Source organism: Ochotona curzoniae, unplaced genomic scaffold, assembly GCF_017591425.1.
Source record: "Ochotona curzoniae isolate NIBS_2020 unplaced genomic scaffold, NIBS_Ocur_1.0 contig_1302, whole genome shotgun sequence".
Lineage (NCBI taxonomy): Eukaryota > Metazoa > Chordata > Mammalia > Lagomorpha > Ochotonidae > Ochotona > Ochotona curzoniae.
Genome location: NW_024465035.1, coordinates 161821 through 178913, shown reverse-complemented (window position 1 = coordinate 178913; position 17093 = coordinate 161821). Strand labels below are relative to the sequence as shown.

Sequence of the window (17093 nt, the reverse complement as noted above, 5' to 3'; positions counted from 1 at the left end):
CCTTGAAGGTGGCACAGGGCTCTCCTCTCTCCTGTCCATTCAGGTTTTCATCCAGCCATTGACAGGACCTGAGAACCATGCTCTGTCTTCAGGCCTCTAGATCTTGATTTATAGGAGCCATTATTGTGGTTCTGCATTTCAAGCTGCTGCCTACAACTTTGGCATCCCAAAGGAATGCTGGTTTGAGTCCTGGCTGCTCCACTTCCAACTTGGCTTCCTGCTAAGCAGCCTGGGAAAGCGGCAGGGTCCCTTGCCATCCATGTGGGAGGCCAAACTGAAGCTCCAGGCTTCCACCTGGCCCAGCCTTGCCTTGGCTGTTGCAACCATTTGTGGAGTGAATCACTGGACGATCTCCCTCTTTCTCTGTAACTCTGCCTTTTCCAATCAATCTTTAAGAGAGAGAACATGGTACAAATGGAGAAATTATTAATGCTTAATATGTAGTCGCTTAAATATGTAGTCGCCTTTATTTCTTTTTTTTTTTTATTTTTAGTGGAAAGGCAGATTTACAGAGAGAAGGAGAGACAGAAAAACCTTCCATATATTGGTTTACTCTCCGAATAGCTGCAATGGCCAGAACCGAGCCAATCCAAAACCAGGAGCCAGGAGCTTCTGGGTCTCCCACATGGGTGCAGGGTCACAAGGCTTTGGACCATCCTTCACTGCCTTTCCAAAGTCATAAACAGGGAGTTGGATGGGAAGTGGAGAAGACAGGGAACCTGGCATCCGTATGGAATCCCAGCACTTGCAAAGGGAGAATTAATCAATTAAACTATCATGCCAGGCCCTATTTCCATTTTTTTCTTTTCCTTTCTTTTCTTTTCTTTTCTTCTTTTCTTTTCTTCCTTTCTTTCCTTTCCTTTTCTCTTTCTTTCTTTCTCTCTTTCTTTCTTTCTTTCTCTCTTTCCTTCTTTCTTTCTTTCTTTCGGATTTGAAAGGCAGAATTACAGGAAGAAAGAGAGAAGAGGAGAGTAGTCTTCTATCTGCTGCTTCATCCCCAAAATGTCCACAATGGCAGAGACTGGCCCAACCATCCTGGTCTCCCCTGTGAATGCAGGGACCCAAGAACCAAGAACTTGAAGGCTGTTGTCTATTTTTGCTTATCTTGACCTTTCCCCCATACTCTAGAGTTTATCAGTGACCCCAGGGAGCTATAAGATTATTAAAGAAAGAATGCAAAGAGAAAGGGGGGGGGGAGTTAACTATCAGCTTCAAAATGGGATGTTAGGACATTTCAGCCAGATAACAGTTCAAAGGCTCCAGATAAGAGTCTTGGAAAGTAGCTGAGTTGGGGCCAGCACTGTGGTGCAAGGAGGTAAGTCTCTGATTATGACACTGACATTCCATAGTGGAGCACCAGTTCAAGTCCTAGCTGCTCTATTATGAACCAGCACCTTACTGATGCACTTGGAAAGGCAATAGGTAGTGGCTCAAGCACTTGGGCCCCTGCTACTCATGCGGAAAACCTGATTAGAGTTCCTGGCTCCTGGCCTTGGCCTGGTCCAGCCCTGGCTGATGTGACTATTTGAGCCAGCAGATGGAAGAGCACACTCTCTCTTATTGCTCTGTCACTTTGCTTTTCAAGTAAATAACAAATCAGCCTTCCCTACCCCTTTTTAAGGCACTAATTGTCAACAAACCTCCACGCATTGGCCATCACGAGGGAAAGTGGAATCAGCTGCAATGCTGGGGAAGCCATTCTAGACAGGAGCTAGCTGAAGAGTGTGAGGTCTGGAGCAGCAGCCCAAAATAAGACATCAGGAACAGAAACAAGATCCTCTAAACCAGGAGGGAATAGGCCACAAGGACTGCAGACACAATCTCCCGAGCAGGACGCCACCTGGCAGGGACAGGATGCCTTCAAGGCTGCAGCCCAGGGGACCACCTACCCATCTATCAATGGCAAACATCAGCAGGCATGGAGAAGACACTGCCAGTGGCTCCTCTATGGCCCTAAGGGGTCTAGCCACAACTTTATCCCAAACCCAGGCACCAGCTCAAAAAGATGGAAAGGTATCTGCATATATAAAAGACTAGGCTTTTTTTTTTCTTACTAAAGAGTTGAACCATTTGCCTACTTGATCTGTTTACATAGTTGTGTCAGAGGACTTCCCTCTCATCGATGGTTGGAGGCTTAGCAGGAGGACAGGAGCAATTATGGAGAAATGAAGATACGGCCTCTTCTATGCACATCTGTCGGAAGGGTGAAAAATCTGCCGCCCTTCACACAGGAGTGTCAACGGCGCTGGCTGTCCTCCGCCCCTACTGCTAAATCGGGTGCTGCTCAGCTGCTCGGTACCTCCTGCCCACCCACATGCACAAGTGCAGAGAAGAGCTCCAAGGGGCTGCACCAAAGCTCCCGGCCTTCTGATACAAACAGCAGGAGAATGGGAGAGGTGCAGAAAGGCCCCACGGCTTGGGAGTAGAGTCTAAGGAGAAGAGCATAAAAGCCAAGCTTGTCAGATGCCACGGAGGGCTGGTTGGGTTTGGGAGGGGCTGAGTGTGTTCACAGATGGGGAGGCACAGCAGGAGAAAGGCAGAGCCGAAGAGGGAGATGGTGGGTGGGTAGGCATTCTGTGCCAGGGGAAAAGAAGGAGGGGTGCTGGGGAGACAAGAGGAGAAGTATTTTGATAGGAGCTGCTCTCAGTGACATTCTTGCAGTTCCTTTTTTATCTTGAGACTGAGGCGTACAATTCCCATCAGGACTTGTGTCAAGAATCCATCCGTGAAGAACACAGATTGCATGCAGCTCTGACAGGTCTGCAGACACAATGACCCTGTCATAGCACAGGGGAGAGACTAACACAGAGCAGGGAGTCGCCCTGGGATGGGGGATGACTGTGCCTCCCAGCGGCATGGGGAAATGTCTACAGGCATTTTTGGTCACTACAGCAAGTGCTATTGGCATCTCATAGGCAAAGGTTCAGGATGCTGCTAAACACTCTACATTGCACAAGTTGCCCCCCACCCCAGCCAAATGCCATGTGGAGGAAGGAGCAGTGTTTTTTAGTATTTGCAAGGCAAAATAAAGGCCAAATTTTTATTTCGTTTTTTTGCTGAATGTGTTTTATGATGTTAGTTGAGTTTAGTTTTTTATAGATAGTATCGTTTTTTGAAAATCAGTGTGGGAAAGAGCAAAGGTTAGGAGAAAGTGGGTGAATCCATTGTTTCCAAATTTTGTTTTTCTTCCTTGTATATCTGAGGGAGAGGGAGAGACCAAGGCAGAAGCAGCACCCAGCCTCCCAACCCAGCAGGGGAGCCCGCACTGCCTCCCTACCAGGCTCGCACCCCTTCCCGGGTCTCAGGTGTACTGGTAGGTTCTGTGACCCACATTCAAATAAAAAAAGAAAGAAAAGAAAAAGAAAACTAAACATTTTATATTTTGGCAGCTGTTTTTATTCAATTGTTTTTGAATTGCCTACCATTTTATCAAAATACCCTATTTGTTTTGTGACTGTGTTTTTTTCTGAAATTCATTTTTATATGTGAATAAAATTCCAATGTCTTTAGAACTAGATAAAATAAAAATCTGCCTCCCCATGCCATCCTTACTCATGCTATAAGGCCAGGATGAAGAATGTGCCAAGTCTAATCCTGCTATGGCAACCATGAAGTGGGACTCGAAATTCAATACATATAGGCTTGGTGTGGTGGCTCAGTGACTAAATCCTTGCCTGGAACACACCTAGATCCCCTATGGGTGCCAATTCATGTTCCAGCTGCTCCACTTCCTATCCAGCTCCCTGCTTATGGCCTGGGAAAGCAACAAAGGATGGCCCAAGGCCTTGGGACCCTGTACCCGCATGGAATACCTGGAAGAGGCTCCTGACTTCAGATTGGCTCAGCTCCTGCCATTGCGACCTCTTAGGGAGTAAACCAGCAGACAGAAAAGGTTTTACTCTCTGTAAAAGTCTGCTTCCTAATTAAAAAAAATTAAATTTGGAAAAATTCAATAAGTCTGTAGCAGACTCATTTTGAAGTTGGTAATTTTGTGTGGCCCACAAATTATTTTATAAATATCCCAGTGACTTTTGGGAAACAAGAGGTCCCCACCTGAATTTAAGGGATGAGTAGGTTCATTACCACAGCACCTTTCTAGCTTGGTTTCTTTTAGATGAACTGAAGCAGGCAGCCGTCCAAAAGGCTACCAACAGCCCTGATCTGGGGAGGTCAAGGCCAAGCCTTTTTGCTTTCCATTGGCCCTCGGCAGTAAAGGCCGGTACACTAGGCTTGGCTGCTCCTAACTCTCCCCTTGTGTTTGTAGGGGCATCTCAAGCATGCAGAGGGAAACAAGTAGCACTAGTTCGTGTGCTGTGAACACTATAGTGAACACATGAGGGTACTGTAAAAAGTCTACGAGGAGTGAGCATTAGCCCTGCAGTTCAGCTGCCCACATCCTGAATCAAAGTTCATTCTTGGCTCTGGCTTTGGATTCCAGCTTCCTGCTAATACAGGCCCTGAGAAACAGCAGTGATGGCTCATGATCAGGCTCATGCCACCCGCAGGGATTGAGTGAGACTAGCATTGAGTTCCTGATTCCTGGATTTGACACCAGCCAACCCTCCTAACTGATCCCAGAGGAGCTGTATGATGGGAGAGAGGTAGGGAGCAGGTGGACCTGCAGTAGCAGTGTCCTAGAGGCACCTGGCACATTGAGGGAGTGGCAAACAGCCCTGCATGCCAGCATGTGGAGCACAGGAGTGTATGAGTCAGCCTGCTGCACTGAAACAACAGAACCTACCCTCAATAGTTTAAGCAAGAAACAAAGGCTCTTAAGGCCCTGGGTGGCTGAGAAGCTCTCAGAAAGACACAGGGTCAAGCTGGAAAGATTTTTAGGCAAGAGCAATAGCCAGGTTCGGCCTGGTTAACGTGCATAGATGCTGGGTTCACACAGGATGTATATGGCTGGGGCCTTTGCTGCCACTGGCTGCAGCCCCTCTCCATGGTCACCAGCGGTACTTTCCTTCTGCCTCACACAGGTTTGCACATTGATATCTCTCTCAGATGTAGGGTTCTGGGGGAAACAGAGTCATGTTCACGTATCTAGGCCATGGTAATGTCTGCCACTAATGTGAGAAAGGGAGATCTGGGAGTGTTAGAGACTGATCATGTCCCCTCAAAACGCTTGTGTTGGAACTGAGCTCTCGTTGGCTGACTGTGGAGTCGGAGCACTAATGGAGGTGACTGATGTGCTGTAGGGGTGGGATCTATGTGCTTTTGGGAAGAGACCCCAGAGGACTTGTTGTGCTCTCTCTTCCTCAAGGAAAGATCATTGGAGGACACAGCACGAAGATGGTCATCAGGGAGCCAAGAGGAGAGTCCTCACCAGAGACCAAACTGGCATCTTGACTTTGGACTTCAGTTTCCAGCACTGTGAGAAATAATTGTTGTGTGTATTTGTTACTGACTAGTGCAAGATGAACCGTAGCCCATGGATCACGCACTTGCCATCACTGCCTGCACATCTCCACCTTATGGTGTCTTCCTGACAGATTATTTAAGTTGGAAAATCATGTCATCAGATTTGCACTTTTTTAAAGGTTTATCTTATTTTTATTGGAAAGTCAGATATAAAGACAAGAGGAGAGACAGAGAGGAAGATCTTCTGTCCAATGATTCACTTCCCAAGCAGCTGCAACAGCCGGAGCTGTGCCAATTCGAAGCCAGAAGCCTGGGGCCCCTTTCAGGTTACAGGGTGCAGGGTCCCAAGGCTTTGGACTGTCCTTGACTGCTTTCCTAGGCCACAGGCAGGGAGCTGGATGGAAAGCGGGGCCACCAGGACTAGAACCGCATCCTATGGGATCCCAGAGTATGCAAGGAGAGGACTTTAGCCGCTAGGCTATCATACAAGGCCCAAAATTTGCGTTTTTTAAAAGACAGTTCTGGTAGCAATTTGGGTAGAGATGGGGAAAGAAAGAGACGGAAAGTAGAACACTTGCATAGCTGGAATCTCAGCAACTCAGGGCACAGATGACAAGAAGCTGAGTGAAGCAGTAAAAGTGGGATTGATTAAGGGAGAAAACAGACTTAAATTTTTTTTGTAGATTTTTATTTTTATCGGGAAGGCGGATATACAGAGAAGAAGAGAGACAGAGAGGAAGATCTTCTGTCCAATGATTCACTCCCCAAGTGGCCACAACAGCTGGAGCTGAGCCAGTCCGAAGCCAGGAGCCAGGAGCTCTTCCCAAGTGGGTACAGGGTCCCAAGGCTTTGGGTCGTCCTCAACTGCTTTCCCAGGCCACAGGCAGGGAGCTGGATGGGAAGCGGGGCCGCCGGGATTAGAACCAGTGCCCATAGGGGATCCCTGGTGTGCAAGGATAGAACTTTAACCACTATGTTATCGTGCCAGGCCCAGAAAACAGACTTTTAAAACATTGAAGAGGGGCCCGCATGGTAGCAAAGCAGATCAGTCTCTCATCTGCCATTCCAGCATCCATGTGGGTGCCAGTTTTAGTCCTAGATGCTCCACTTCTGATTGGAGGATGAATGTGGGAGTCCTTGGGCCCCTATACAAATGTGGGAGATCAGGTAGAACCTCCTGGCTCCTGGTTCCTGGCTTTGACCTGATCCAGCTCTGGTCATTGTGGCCATTTGAGGAGTAAACCAGCAGAAGGAAGATCTTTCTGTACCTTTGCAGTTATTTTTCTGTAGCTTTCCCTTTCAAATAAATAAAATAAATCTAAAGAAAAAAATAACAAAAACTTTAAGAGACATGGATATGCAGGATTTGGTTGCTGAATACAAAAAGCAAGTAAGAGGAAAGAGCAAGTTCTCCTTACCTAACATCTCACTTGAGTGACTGACGAGTGAAGGTGTGATTCATCCAAGTAGAAATTGAGAGACATGATCAGGGAGAAAATAAACTCACTTCCACAAAATTTCAAAGTACTGACACACAAGATGATTTTTTTAAATACATATATATATATTTTTTTAATTTGAAAAGCAGAGTTGCAGAGAGAGAGAGACAGAAAGAAAGAAAAGTTCTATCCACTGGTTTACTCTCCAAATGGCGGGACCCAACAGGGCAGGACCCAACAGGGACCCAAGTGCTCGGGCCATCTTCTGCTGCTCTCCCATTAGCAGAGAGCTGGATCAGATGTGGAACAGCCAGGATTTGAACCAGCACCCATATGAGATGCTTGCACTGCAGCAGCAATTTAATCCACTGTGACCTCAGTCCCACTCCCCCTTTTAAAGCTTTATTTATTTATTTATTTAAAATTCAGAGTTACAGAGAGGGGGTAAATCTTAGTTATTGAAAAGCTAGCAAGTTTAGAGGGCAAATCTGATAAACACTGCCTTAGCCAAGAACTCTTAGTAGTACCAGCAATGAGATGTTTACCATGTGCTTGCTGAGAATATGCACTGAGTTTTCAACATTACTTGTATTATTATTATTAGTTTCCTGTTTTTGATAAGTGCATTAATAATAATAATATAACATGTTAATCTATAGACTTTATTCAAATTTCATCAGTGGCCCTAATAATGATCATTATAGAACTCTTGCTTTTAGGAAATGTATGAAAAATCTTCAAAATATTTATGAGAAATATATATTGTTTAAAAGACCATGTATGGATTTAAAAATTCCTTGTACCAAAATAAAGTGATCTCCTTTTTTTCCCCACTTTTTTATTGTTATTATCATTTTCCATGATATAGTTTTGTAGGTTTAGGGATTACTCCTTTTCAAATTGTCAAGGCATATTTTTTTCAAAGATTTATTTATTTTTATTGCAAAGTCAGATATATAGAGAGGAGGAGAGACAGAGAGGAAGATCCCCTGTCCAATGATTCATTCCTCAAGTGACCACAATGGCCAGTACTATGCCGATCTGAAGCTAGGAGCAAGAACTGCCTCCAGGTCTCCCATGCCGGTGCAGGGTCCCAATCCTTGCGTCATCCTCAATCGCTTTCCCAGGCCACAAGCAGGGAACTGGATGGGAAGCAGGGGCTGTTGGGATTAGAACCAGCGACCATATGGGATCTTGGTGTGCCCAGGGTGAGAACTCCAGCCACTAGGCCACTGTGCTGGGCCCATCAAGGTATATTTAACAGCTTCATTGGGAATTTTTCCTTTATTTGAAAGTAGAGGTACATACTGCAATGTAAAATAAAGTGATCTTCAAAAAAAAAAAAAAAAGCTCAGGGCTGGTGTTGTGGTACAGTGCATTAAACTGCTGCCTGCAATGTTGACATACTATATGGGGACTAGTTTGTGTACTAACTGCTGCTCCATTTTTGACCCAGCTCCCTGCTGATGCACCTGGAAAATCAGTGGAAGATGGCCCAAGTACTTTGAATATCTACACCCACATGGAAGGACTGGATGGAGTTCCAGACTCCTGGTTTGTGCCTAGCTTAGTCTCAGCCATTCCAGTTGTTTGGGGAGTGAACCAGCAGGTGGAACATTCCTCTGTTTTTGTCCCTTCCACTCTCTCCAAGCAAGTCAATCAATCAATAAATAAAATATTTTACTTTAAAAATATACTTTATTGAGAGGAAACTCCCATGCACTAGTTCATTTCTAAATACTTACTGCAGCCAGGGCTGGGCGAGGAACTCAGATCAACTCCTTTGTGTAAGTCACAGATTCACTCACTTGAGCCACAACATGGTGCCTCACAGAGCCGGCACTAGGAGGAAGTCAGAGTCAGGTGACATAGCCAAGGGTTGAACCAAGGTCCTCCAGGGAGGGATGCAGGTATTTAACTAGCATCTTAACTGCTGGGCTAAAGGCTTGAGCCCAAACTTGTCTGTTTTCCCACTGGTCCTGTGAAGTCCCTTTGTGTACAAAGTATTTTGGGGTAGAGAGTCATCTACTTTTCAAATGGTTCTGAGAGAGGAAGAAATAGGGAAGTAAGGAGACGGAGGGTTGACTGGGAAAGAGAGGAAGGCAAAGCAAACAAGCAAACACTATCAAATGCTAGTATTGATTGGAGGAGTGGGTAAATGTGTCCCACACAAAACCAAATCTTTAAGAGAATGCATTTTTTTTAACCTGACAAGGTGGATGCAGGTACTTGTGGTTATTAGAGTTTGGTGATGCATGTGCTGAGCAGCATCAGCATTTCATCTCCATTCCTGGAAGGAGAGCCTTTGAAGAATCTGCCTCCTGGGTTCAGGCCACTTGAGCTCTGCTGCATCTCACCAGGCCTCCCTGGATCCCCTGGTAGGCATCTGCTAGACTGGCCTGTCGCACCTGCTTTTTCCAGGAGCAGCCAGACTCTCGGTCTGCATAGGATAAGCATCTTCCCATGGCCATCTGTAGTCTGATGTGCTTCCTGGGTCAACCTCAGGTTCCCAGTTTGATCAGTGCCATCCCTCTGTGGACCACTCCTCACTCAGAAAGTCAGGCAGCTTCTCTGAACCACTCACTCTCTTCCAAGAGCTGGGAAACCTGCTCCCAGATCCACTGCAGTGATGAATCAAGGACATAGCTCCCTGACACCTATGTGGGAGACTCACTCTGAGTTCTGGCCTAACCTGGCTGCTGCAGGCACTTAGGGAGCAGACCAGTGGATGGGAGAGTCTTCTCTTCCTCTGCCTTTCAGATAAATAAAACAGAAGGCCTATTGCTTTTCTCTACTGTTGGAGGTGATGAATGACAAGTTTAGTTTGCCCTTTCTGACTCCCTCAGTGTGACAGACAGTACTCTGGGTGCCTCGTCGTGTCCTAATTCAAGAGCCTGGGTCCCCCTGTAGGATTAGCAAGTCTGAGACGCCTTGTGAGAGACAATGTTCTCAGTCACCACTCAAGCCTGTAACAGAGAGAGGATGGAAGGGCCTTCTGGAAAGGGCTACTACTGTGCTACGGCATCTCTCCATGCCTGTCTCACTGGCAAAGGTGGAAAATGGATCTCTCAAATGCTTAGAGGTGTCCCTGGCGTGTGATGAAAACAAACAACACTAAAGGCATGGGGCCGAGGCTACAGCTCCAAGGCATCAGAAAGGGAGGGCAAGAGTACACACAGATGCCTGGGACACATAGGCTTGGTGATGTCATTGGAAGAGTCGCATTTTAAGTGGAAGCTGTTGCATGCATGCCCCAAAAGGAGAGTGGACTGAGCAAGTGTAAAGGCTGCATAATTGGAGTTACCAGCTGCTGGAGGAGGTTCAGGGCAGTCTCCAGGCACCTTCCATAGGCAGCATGTGAAAGCAGGAGGCCACTGCAAACACCAGCAGATTCCCAGACCATGTGTGAGGCAGCATGAAGAGTCTAGCACAGGCTAAGTACTCAACAACAGCACTGTTGTTCCTGTGTCTTGCTAGGGAACAGAGAGGCCCTTCAGAGAAGTCGCCCTTGGATCTCCGCACTTGATTTTCAATTCTAAGTGATACTTCCTCTCATCCTGTGCTTTGTGGCAGGATAGGGCTCTGGGCCAGCTCTGTGGTCAGCTGCATTCTATTTCCATCCAAGCCTCCTGAGAGTTCAAAGATGCCTGAGCGCCTGGTTCAAGTCCCAACTACGCTGTTTCCTATCCAGCTCTTTGCTAACATGTGGCCTGAGTGGCAGCAGGTGACAGTTCAAGTATCTGGGTCCCTGCCACTAACATGAGAGACTCCAGATTAAATTCTTGTCTCCTGGCTTTGGCCTGCCCATCCATGGCTGTCACAGGCATTTGAGGAGCAAACTGGTGGATGAGAGATCTCTGACTTTTCCCTGTCTTTTAAATGAAATAACTAAAAACTTTAAAAAGCAGATTTTCTAAATACTCCAGATATTTCCTCACCTTTTACTACTCCAACTTTATCCAAAAGAAAAATTGGATTTTGAGGTTATTTGTATACTATAAGTGGATGCAGAATGCTTACTGTTTGTTAGTGAGATAAATGGAACAATCAAGCTGCCAGCGATCTGCAGTTCAGTGGAAGTTATTCTGCCCCATGAATGGATACACCTATGAAAATGATCTATATGTAGATATCAAAGAGCAAGCACATTGCTCTTCCCTTGACTCACCAGAAAGAGGGTAATAAATAACTCAAGGCCAGAGATAGCGCTTATAATGCCACATTCCAGAGGTGGATGCTGACTCAGAAATACACTGTGTCTGCTAAGTTCTGAACTTAGTGCCCAGCACCATCTAGCACAAAGGAAGCTACTTCACAGACCAAGATGATTTAATGGGTTAAAACCTGGTGAAGAAACAGGAAAAGACTTAGTAGTGAATGGTTGCTCACCAGAATGAAGGTGGGGTGTGGGGGCAGTTAAAGAAGGCAGTAATAGCCTTTAAACACATTCATTAATAATATGAGGAAGGAAATACAGTGCAAGTTTGTGTATGATGCAATATTGTTCCAGTTACTAAACATCATGAAGAAATGAGAGGAACTCTAGATGAGTTTAAAACACAATACAAGAGCAATAAAAGGAATGAGGTACCAGCAGCCCTTTTGTAATTATGCTATGAGCCCATCTTGTTTACAAAACTTTATTTTCCAAAGATTTTGCATGAAGGAAACATTGATTCTATTACAAATCTCTTCACAGGAGTCCGGTATCAGTAATAATAAATAATAATTTCTTTCACTTTACTCAGAAACTATCAGAAGTAATTGCAGATGAAAAAGAAATTGAATTTTCTGTTTTAGCTTAGGGCCATCTTCCTCTGTTTTCCCAGGCCACAAAACAGGGAACCAGATGGGAAGTGGAGCAGCTGGGATGAGAACTGGCATCCCGAACATGATATTCTATATGGGATGCCATGTCTACAGGTGGAGGATTAGGCTATTGAGCTACTGTGCTGGCCCAGAAGCCAGCTTTTAAAAACTGTTTATTACTTTCAAATTGCTGACTTTTATTGTAGTTTTTCCATTCTTATTTTTAACTATTTAGGCAGATAGAAAAATGAACCATAAATACAAATCAGCCTTTTCAGAAAAGAAACACTTCTACAAAGTAGAATGTCTACAAAATAGAGGAAGGAAGGAGGCTAATATTATTTCACCCATTCATTCACCAGATATTTGCTGAGGGGGTTAAAAAAGTGAACCTGGGTCCGGCGCGGTGGCGCAAGTGGTTAAGGTCCTCTCCTTGCACGCCCGGGAACCCATATGGGCGCCAGTTCTAATCCCGGCAGCCCCACTTCCCATCCAGCTCTCTGCCTGTGGCCTGGGAAAGCAGTCAAGGACGGCCCAAAGCTTTGGGACCCTGCACCCGCGTGGGAGACCCGGAAGAGGCTCCTGGCTTTGGATCGGCATAGCATCGGCCGTTGCGCTCACTTGGGGAGTGAATCATCGGATGGAAGATCATCCTCTCTATTTCTCTCTGTATATCCGCCTTTCCAATAAAACATAATAAAAATAAATCTTTAAAAAAAAAAAGTGAACCTAGGAGAAGAGGTAAAGTAAGCACCAGGTTACACACAGCAAGCAGAGTGTGATCAGTGGCACAGGATGGTGCAAGTAACACCCTCCACCCAGGTAAGAAGGAGATGGATGCAGGAGGGCCACCACTGCTACTCTTAGCAGAATCTGGCTGGGAGGCAGTGGGATGGGACGCGTGGTTCCATGTAACTAGATGAGAGGAATCAGGTGGGCTGGGTCCAGTTCCAACCCTGAACATTTGGCACTGAGGTATTTTTAAATTTTATTTTTAATGATGTTTACATAGTTGATCAGGGTTGGAAGGATCGAGGGTTAGGGAAAAGAGGGTGTGATCATTATTTCCAAATTTTCTATTTCTTCTTCCTATTTCCGGGGGAAGGGAGGTGATAAAGGGATAAGCCATATCCAGCATCCAACTGCACCAGTACCCCAGGAATGGGAAATGCTTACCCAATATCAACCCAGGGTTCCTATGTGGCACATGCTCCGAGGGTTTCTGTCCAGGTGGTTTTGATAGTTCTGAAATGCTCTTGATCTTGGCGATCCAAAGATGAGGAGACTCCTCCAACGTTCCTTGGTTGACATAGTCGACCTTACAGCCTCCATTCCACCAGATTTTTGCTGGGGGTTGTTTTCCTTCCTCTGCAGGCCCCAGTGGCCATGTCCTCCATTGTGTATCAGTGTCTGCCATCACTGATCTGTCTTTTCCACCGAGGAGGACCAGTTCGTACAGGTGAAACCAAGGACCTTGGCTAGGTGACCCGAGCCTCCAGGCCCCCACCCCCAGAGCTCACAGACTTGGCACCCACTGCACTCAGACTGGCATGGCTTGCCTCACTTTGGCATCCACCAGCAGGTGTTGCAGCCTGGCTGGGTCCAGCCTGCTGCCAGTTCCAGCTCCTACTGGTGGATGACACAATCTAGCCTGGTCCAGCCAGTGCTCAGTCCCAGCCCTAGCATGGACTGGTTGAAGTTGCAGTCCAAACCAACCCATCCTGCACCCTGTCCTGGTTCTCAGATCTGCCAGTGGATGTTATGAACTCTCCTAGCCTGGTCCAGCCCCAGGCCTGACTCATGTATACCGGAGGGTTGGCTGAGGAATTTGAACTTCATTCTTTTCATCATTTCTAGCACTGTTCATGACCTATAGTGTGCATTTACTTGCTGGCAGAAGAGAAGAATGAAGCCATTGATGTGTGTGCATGTATGTGTGGCTCTTCTTTTGAGCAGACAAGTGAGAAACTTGAGTTTTGCTTTAGAAAGATTCATTTAAGTGGTGTGTAGGTGGCATGAGAGGGAGGGGACACTTACTACAAGAGTTCTAGTCAAGAACATGAGATGGCATTTATGAATTCATCCCATGGTTAGCATTCCTCGAGAGGCTTCACACAGGAGCTCTGGGTAATGAGTTAACTCTTCAAAGAACGAAGAGATAATACAACATTTCCATTTGTACTGTTAATAAAGAAGGCTCAGGAAAACCGAAGACTTGCCCACATGACACAGATGCAAAAGGAGTAAAATTAAGCTCTCAAAAGGCAAGCCTTTCAAAAACCAAATCAAAAACTGTACACGTGGATAATATTTTTTCAATAGGATGACATTAACAAGGGCAATGGCAGGGCATGGAAAGGAAAGGAACTGGAAAAGATCTCAGCAGTGGGTAGGATTTGGAGAGGAGGGCTAAGGTGGAGTTCCAGCTTACAACCCTGAATCACATCCTATGGGTATGAAGTCAGGCTGGGAAAGGAGACCAGGGGATTGAGTTTTAGACCTGTTGTTTGAAACAACTGCAAAACATTCAGTAAGAGGAGGCATATTGACTTCCTTCAACGAATCACAGAGTTGCCCAGCAGTACAGGCAGAAAGGGGAGCCTTAATACTCGGGGTCACACGCAGACTGGATGCCAGCGGTTCTCTCTCACTGGCCTGCCTTTGCCCAAGCCACCTCTACCCTTCTGGCACACCTTGGCCTCTCACTGGCCTGGCCTCTCAGAAAGTTATCCCTGACTCCTTTCTGTCCATGATCCTACTGCACCTCCCAGGGCCTCTGCCCTTGTCTGTATTTTCTATCTTAAGGGCTGGTCCTTTGTGTGCAGTCTCTGATGCTTGTCATTACCTCAGACACACACATACAACTGACTTGCTGACTGATTGTTGTTGAATCAGAGCTATCCTTTCCTAGTAAGTCACAGTTTCTTCCTTCTTAGCACAGCGCAATTACCAACCTCAAGACCAGGAAATCATCTTCCTGATCACATACCAGGATATTATCCACACAGTTTACTCATTAGAAAGGGTTCCCTTGAAACAGACTTAAAGCCAGGAGTCCAAGATTGAGGGATTTCTCATGGTCAATTCCGTTTCAAACAAGCCCATTTATGGTGTGTGTGGGGGAAACCCCGCTTGGCTTTGCTTCAGAGGAAACACAGAGGGTGGCCCACGTCTCAGAAATCCCGAGAGGGGTGGGGGTCCTCGGAGCTGCTTTGGGGCTGGAATCTCGGGGTTGGCTCCTTTTCCTGAAGTAGCTTCCAGCAGTGGTCTGTGATTTGGTGCTGCGGGATGTGTGGGTCAAAGGGGGGGGATCCCAAGGCGCCTCTCCGCGAGTCTTTTGTAGTTATGAGGGCCACAAAAATGCCAAATTCCAGTCTACTTCCTTTCCCACCGGGAGTTCCCCGGATTGGGAAAGGCCCGTTTTTCCCCCAGAGCGCTGGAAATTTCGGTCCCCCCGTGGAGGGTGACCCATTGCCGAGAGGATTCGGGGGAATCACAGGAAAGCCGGGGTCGGGAGGAGGGATTTCCAGGCTGCCTAGAAGCACGACCAAGGCGGCACCCTGCGCCCGAGTCCGGACTTCGGTCCGCGCCAGGCCGGCGGGGGCGGCGACGCGGGCCCCGGGCGGGGCGGGGCGCGCCGGGCCGGAGGCGGGGCCGAGCGCGCGGCGGAGTCCGGCCTAGGCCGCCGCGGGGCTCCGCCTCGCCGGGCGACGCAGGCGGCGGGGCTGCGGCACGGGCCGGGCGGCACCATGGCGGCGGCGGCGCCTGCTGCGGCGGCGGCGGCTTCTTCGGAGGCGCCGGCAGAGGCTGCGACGGCAGAGGCCGGGGACGAGGACAGTCGCCAAGTGCGAGTGCTGCAGAGCCTCCGGGGCAAGATCTGTAAGCACAGGCCGGGGCTGAGGGGACCCCCTGGCGGCGGCTGAGGGGCCCCCCGAGCCGTGATGGGATCCCGGGGCTCGCGCGGGAGCCCGCGTGGGGGCGGAGGCCCGGCCGGGCGCGCGGGGAGGGCCGGGCTCCGGCGAGGCCGGGAGGTGGGTGTGTAGGGGGAGGCGTCGCCTGGACGGGGCGGCGTGGGCAGCGGCCGCCCGCCTGGGAGGGCGTGGAGCGAGCCGCGACCTGGCCTGGGGCAGGAGGAGGGCTGGGGCCGCGGGGCGCGGCCTGGACTCGGGGCCGCCCGAGCCCCCTTGGGCGCGGCCGGGGGGCGCGGGCCGGGGGCGTGAGGCGCTTCCGGCCGCGTTCTGACGCAGGCCTCCGGGCGGCTGCGGCCGCGGGGAGCGGCCCCGAGGTGGGTGCCGGGCGGTAATTACGGGGAGGAGGGCGGGGAGGTAGGGCTGGCCCGCGGGGTGAGGGCCGCCGGCTTCCTGGGCTCCGGAGCCGGAGAGGTTGAAAAAGGCGCCGAGCGCCGGAGGAAGCAGGCCGCCCGGGAGCCGAGTGGCTGGCATGCCGGCCGCCCCACACCTGTGCTCGCCCCGCCTTGCCGCGCCGGGGCTGGACTAGAGAGACGGCGGGGCTGACAGACACTTGGGGCAGGATGTGTGGCTTCCTGTGAGCGGGTCTCAAAACAGTCACCCGGCCCTCGATTAACCCACTTAATTCCTTTCCTTCTCAGGCGTGTAACTGGTACTTTGGTGAGCGAGCCGTCCTACTTAGTAGAGAGTTTTGTTTAGAGGTTTGCATTCTGTCATTGGACGTTTCGATTATTTATTTTAAAGAGCCTTTTAGCATCAGATTGCCTTTATTTCCCCCTTTCACAAGTTGTATTCTGGTGGAATGACCATCCTGCTCTCCCCGTTTGCTGTTTTTAAAATAGATACGTAAAATTTATTATACTTTCGTGGAAAATGAGCATGTCTTCAGTATTCTGAGCCTGAAAATACCTTTCTTGTCTCATATCCTGAGGGGTACTTTCCACCTGACTTGGGAAAACGGAATTGCGTTGAAATGGGTAGTGCTCTTGGCCAGGCTGTGAAGTTACCCTCGTCCTGAATAGTGAGTATTCATTGAGATGAGACCTTTCCACTTGCTCTGCAGGTTGCTCCTTTTTCAAGCTCCAGAAGCAAACATGTTTAATTCTCTCTCTTTAACGCTATGATGTAGTCTTTAAGAGGTTATAGGTTTTAATACCTGGGAAGTGGCACCGGAGAAGTGGATCTTTTCTGTGTTCTCAACATTAAAGCTTAAGAATTTCTCAGCATTCAGATTAATTTTCACACGTTGTCTTTTATACTTATTTATTTGAAAAGTAGAAAAAACAGAAAAAGATGAGAGAGAGACGTACAAAAAGACAGGGATGTTTTCCACCCACTGGTTCTCTCCAAATGGCCACGAGAGCCTGGAGCTTTCCCCAGGCCTCCCACACTGGTTCACTGGGTCCCAGGTGCTTGGGCCAACCTTGGCTGCTTTTTCTGGTATATTAACAGACAGCTGGATCAGAAATGGAGCAGCTGGCATATGGGATATGTAAATCACTGTGACACCCCCTCA

General features: G+C 48.2%; 1 protein-coding gene across 4 annotated transcripts in view; it reads left to right on the top strand.

Annotated features, from left to right (window-relative positions):
• The first annotated feature begins 15329 nt into the window (after window positions 1-15329).
• RASA2 (RAS p21 protein activator 2) overlaps window positions 15330-17093 on the top strand; it is a 109755-nt gene continuing 107991 nt past the window's right edge. Inside the window, exon 1 of one of the 4 annotated variants that reach the window (XM_041004055.1) lies at window positions 15330-15488. In XM_041004055.1, coding sequence (XP_040859989.1) covers window positions 15359-15488 — 130 coding nt within the window. In that variant the 5' untranslated portion in view covers window positions 15330-15358. Of the gene's footprint in view, window positions 15489-15973; window positions 16599-17093 lie in introns of those variants that run through there. The other 3 variants (XM_041004062.1, XM_041004047.1, XM_041004070.1) reach the window with 3 other exon arrangements.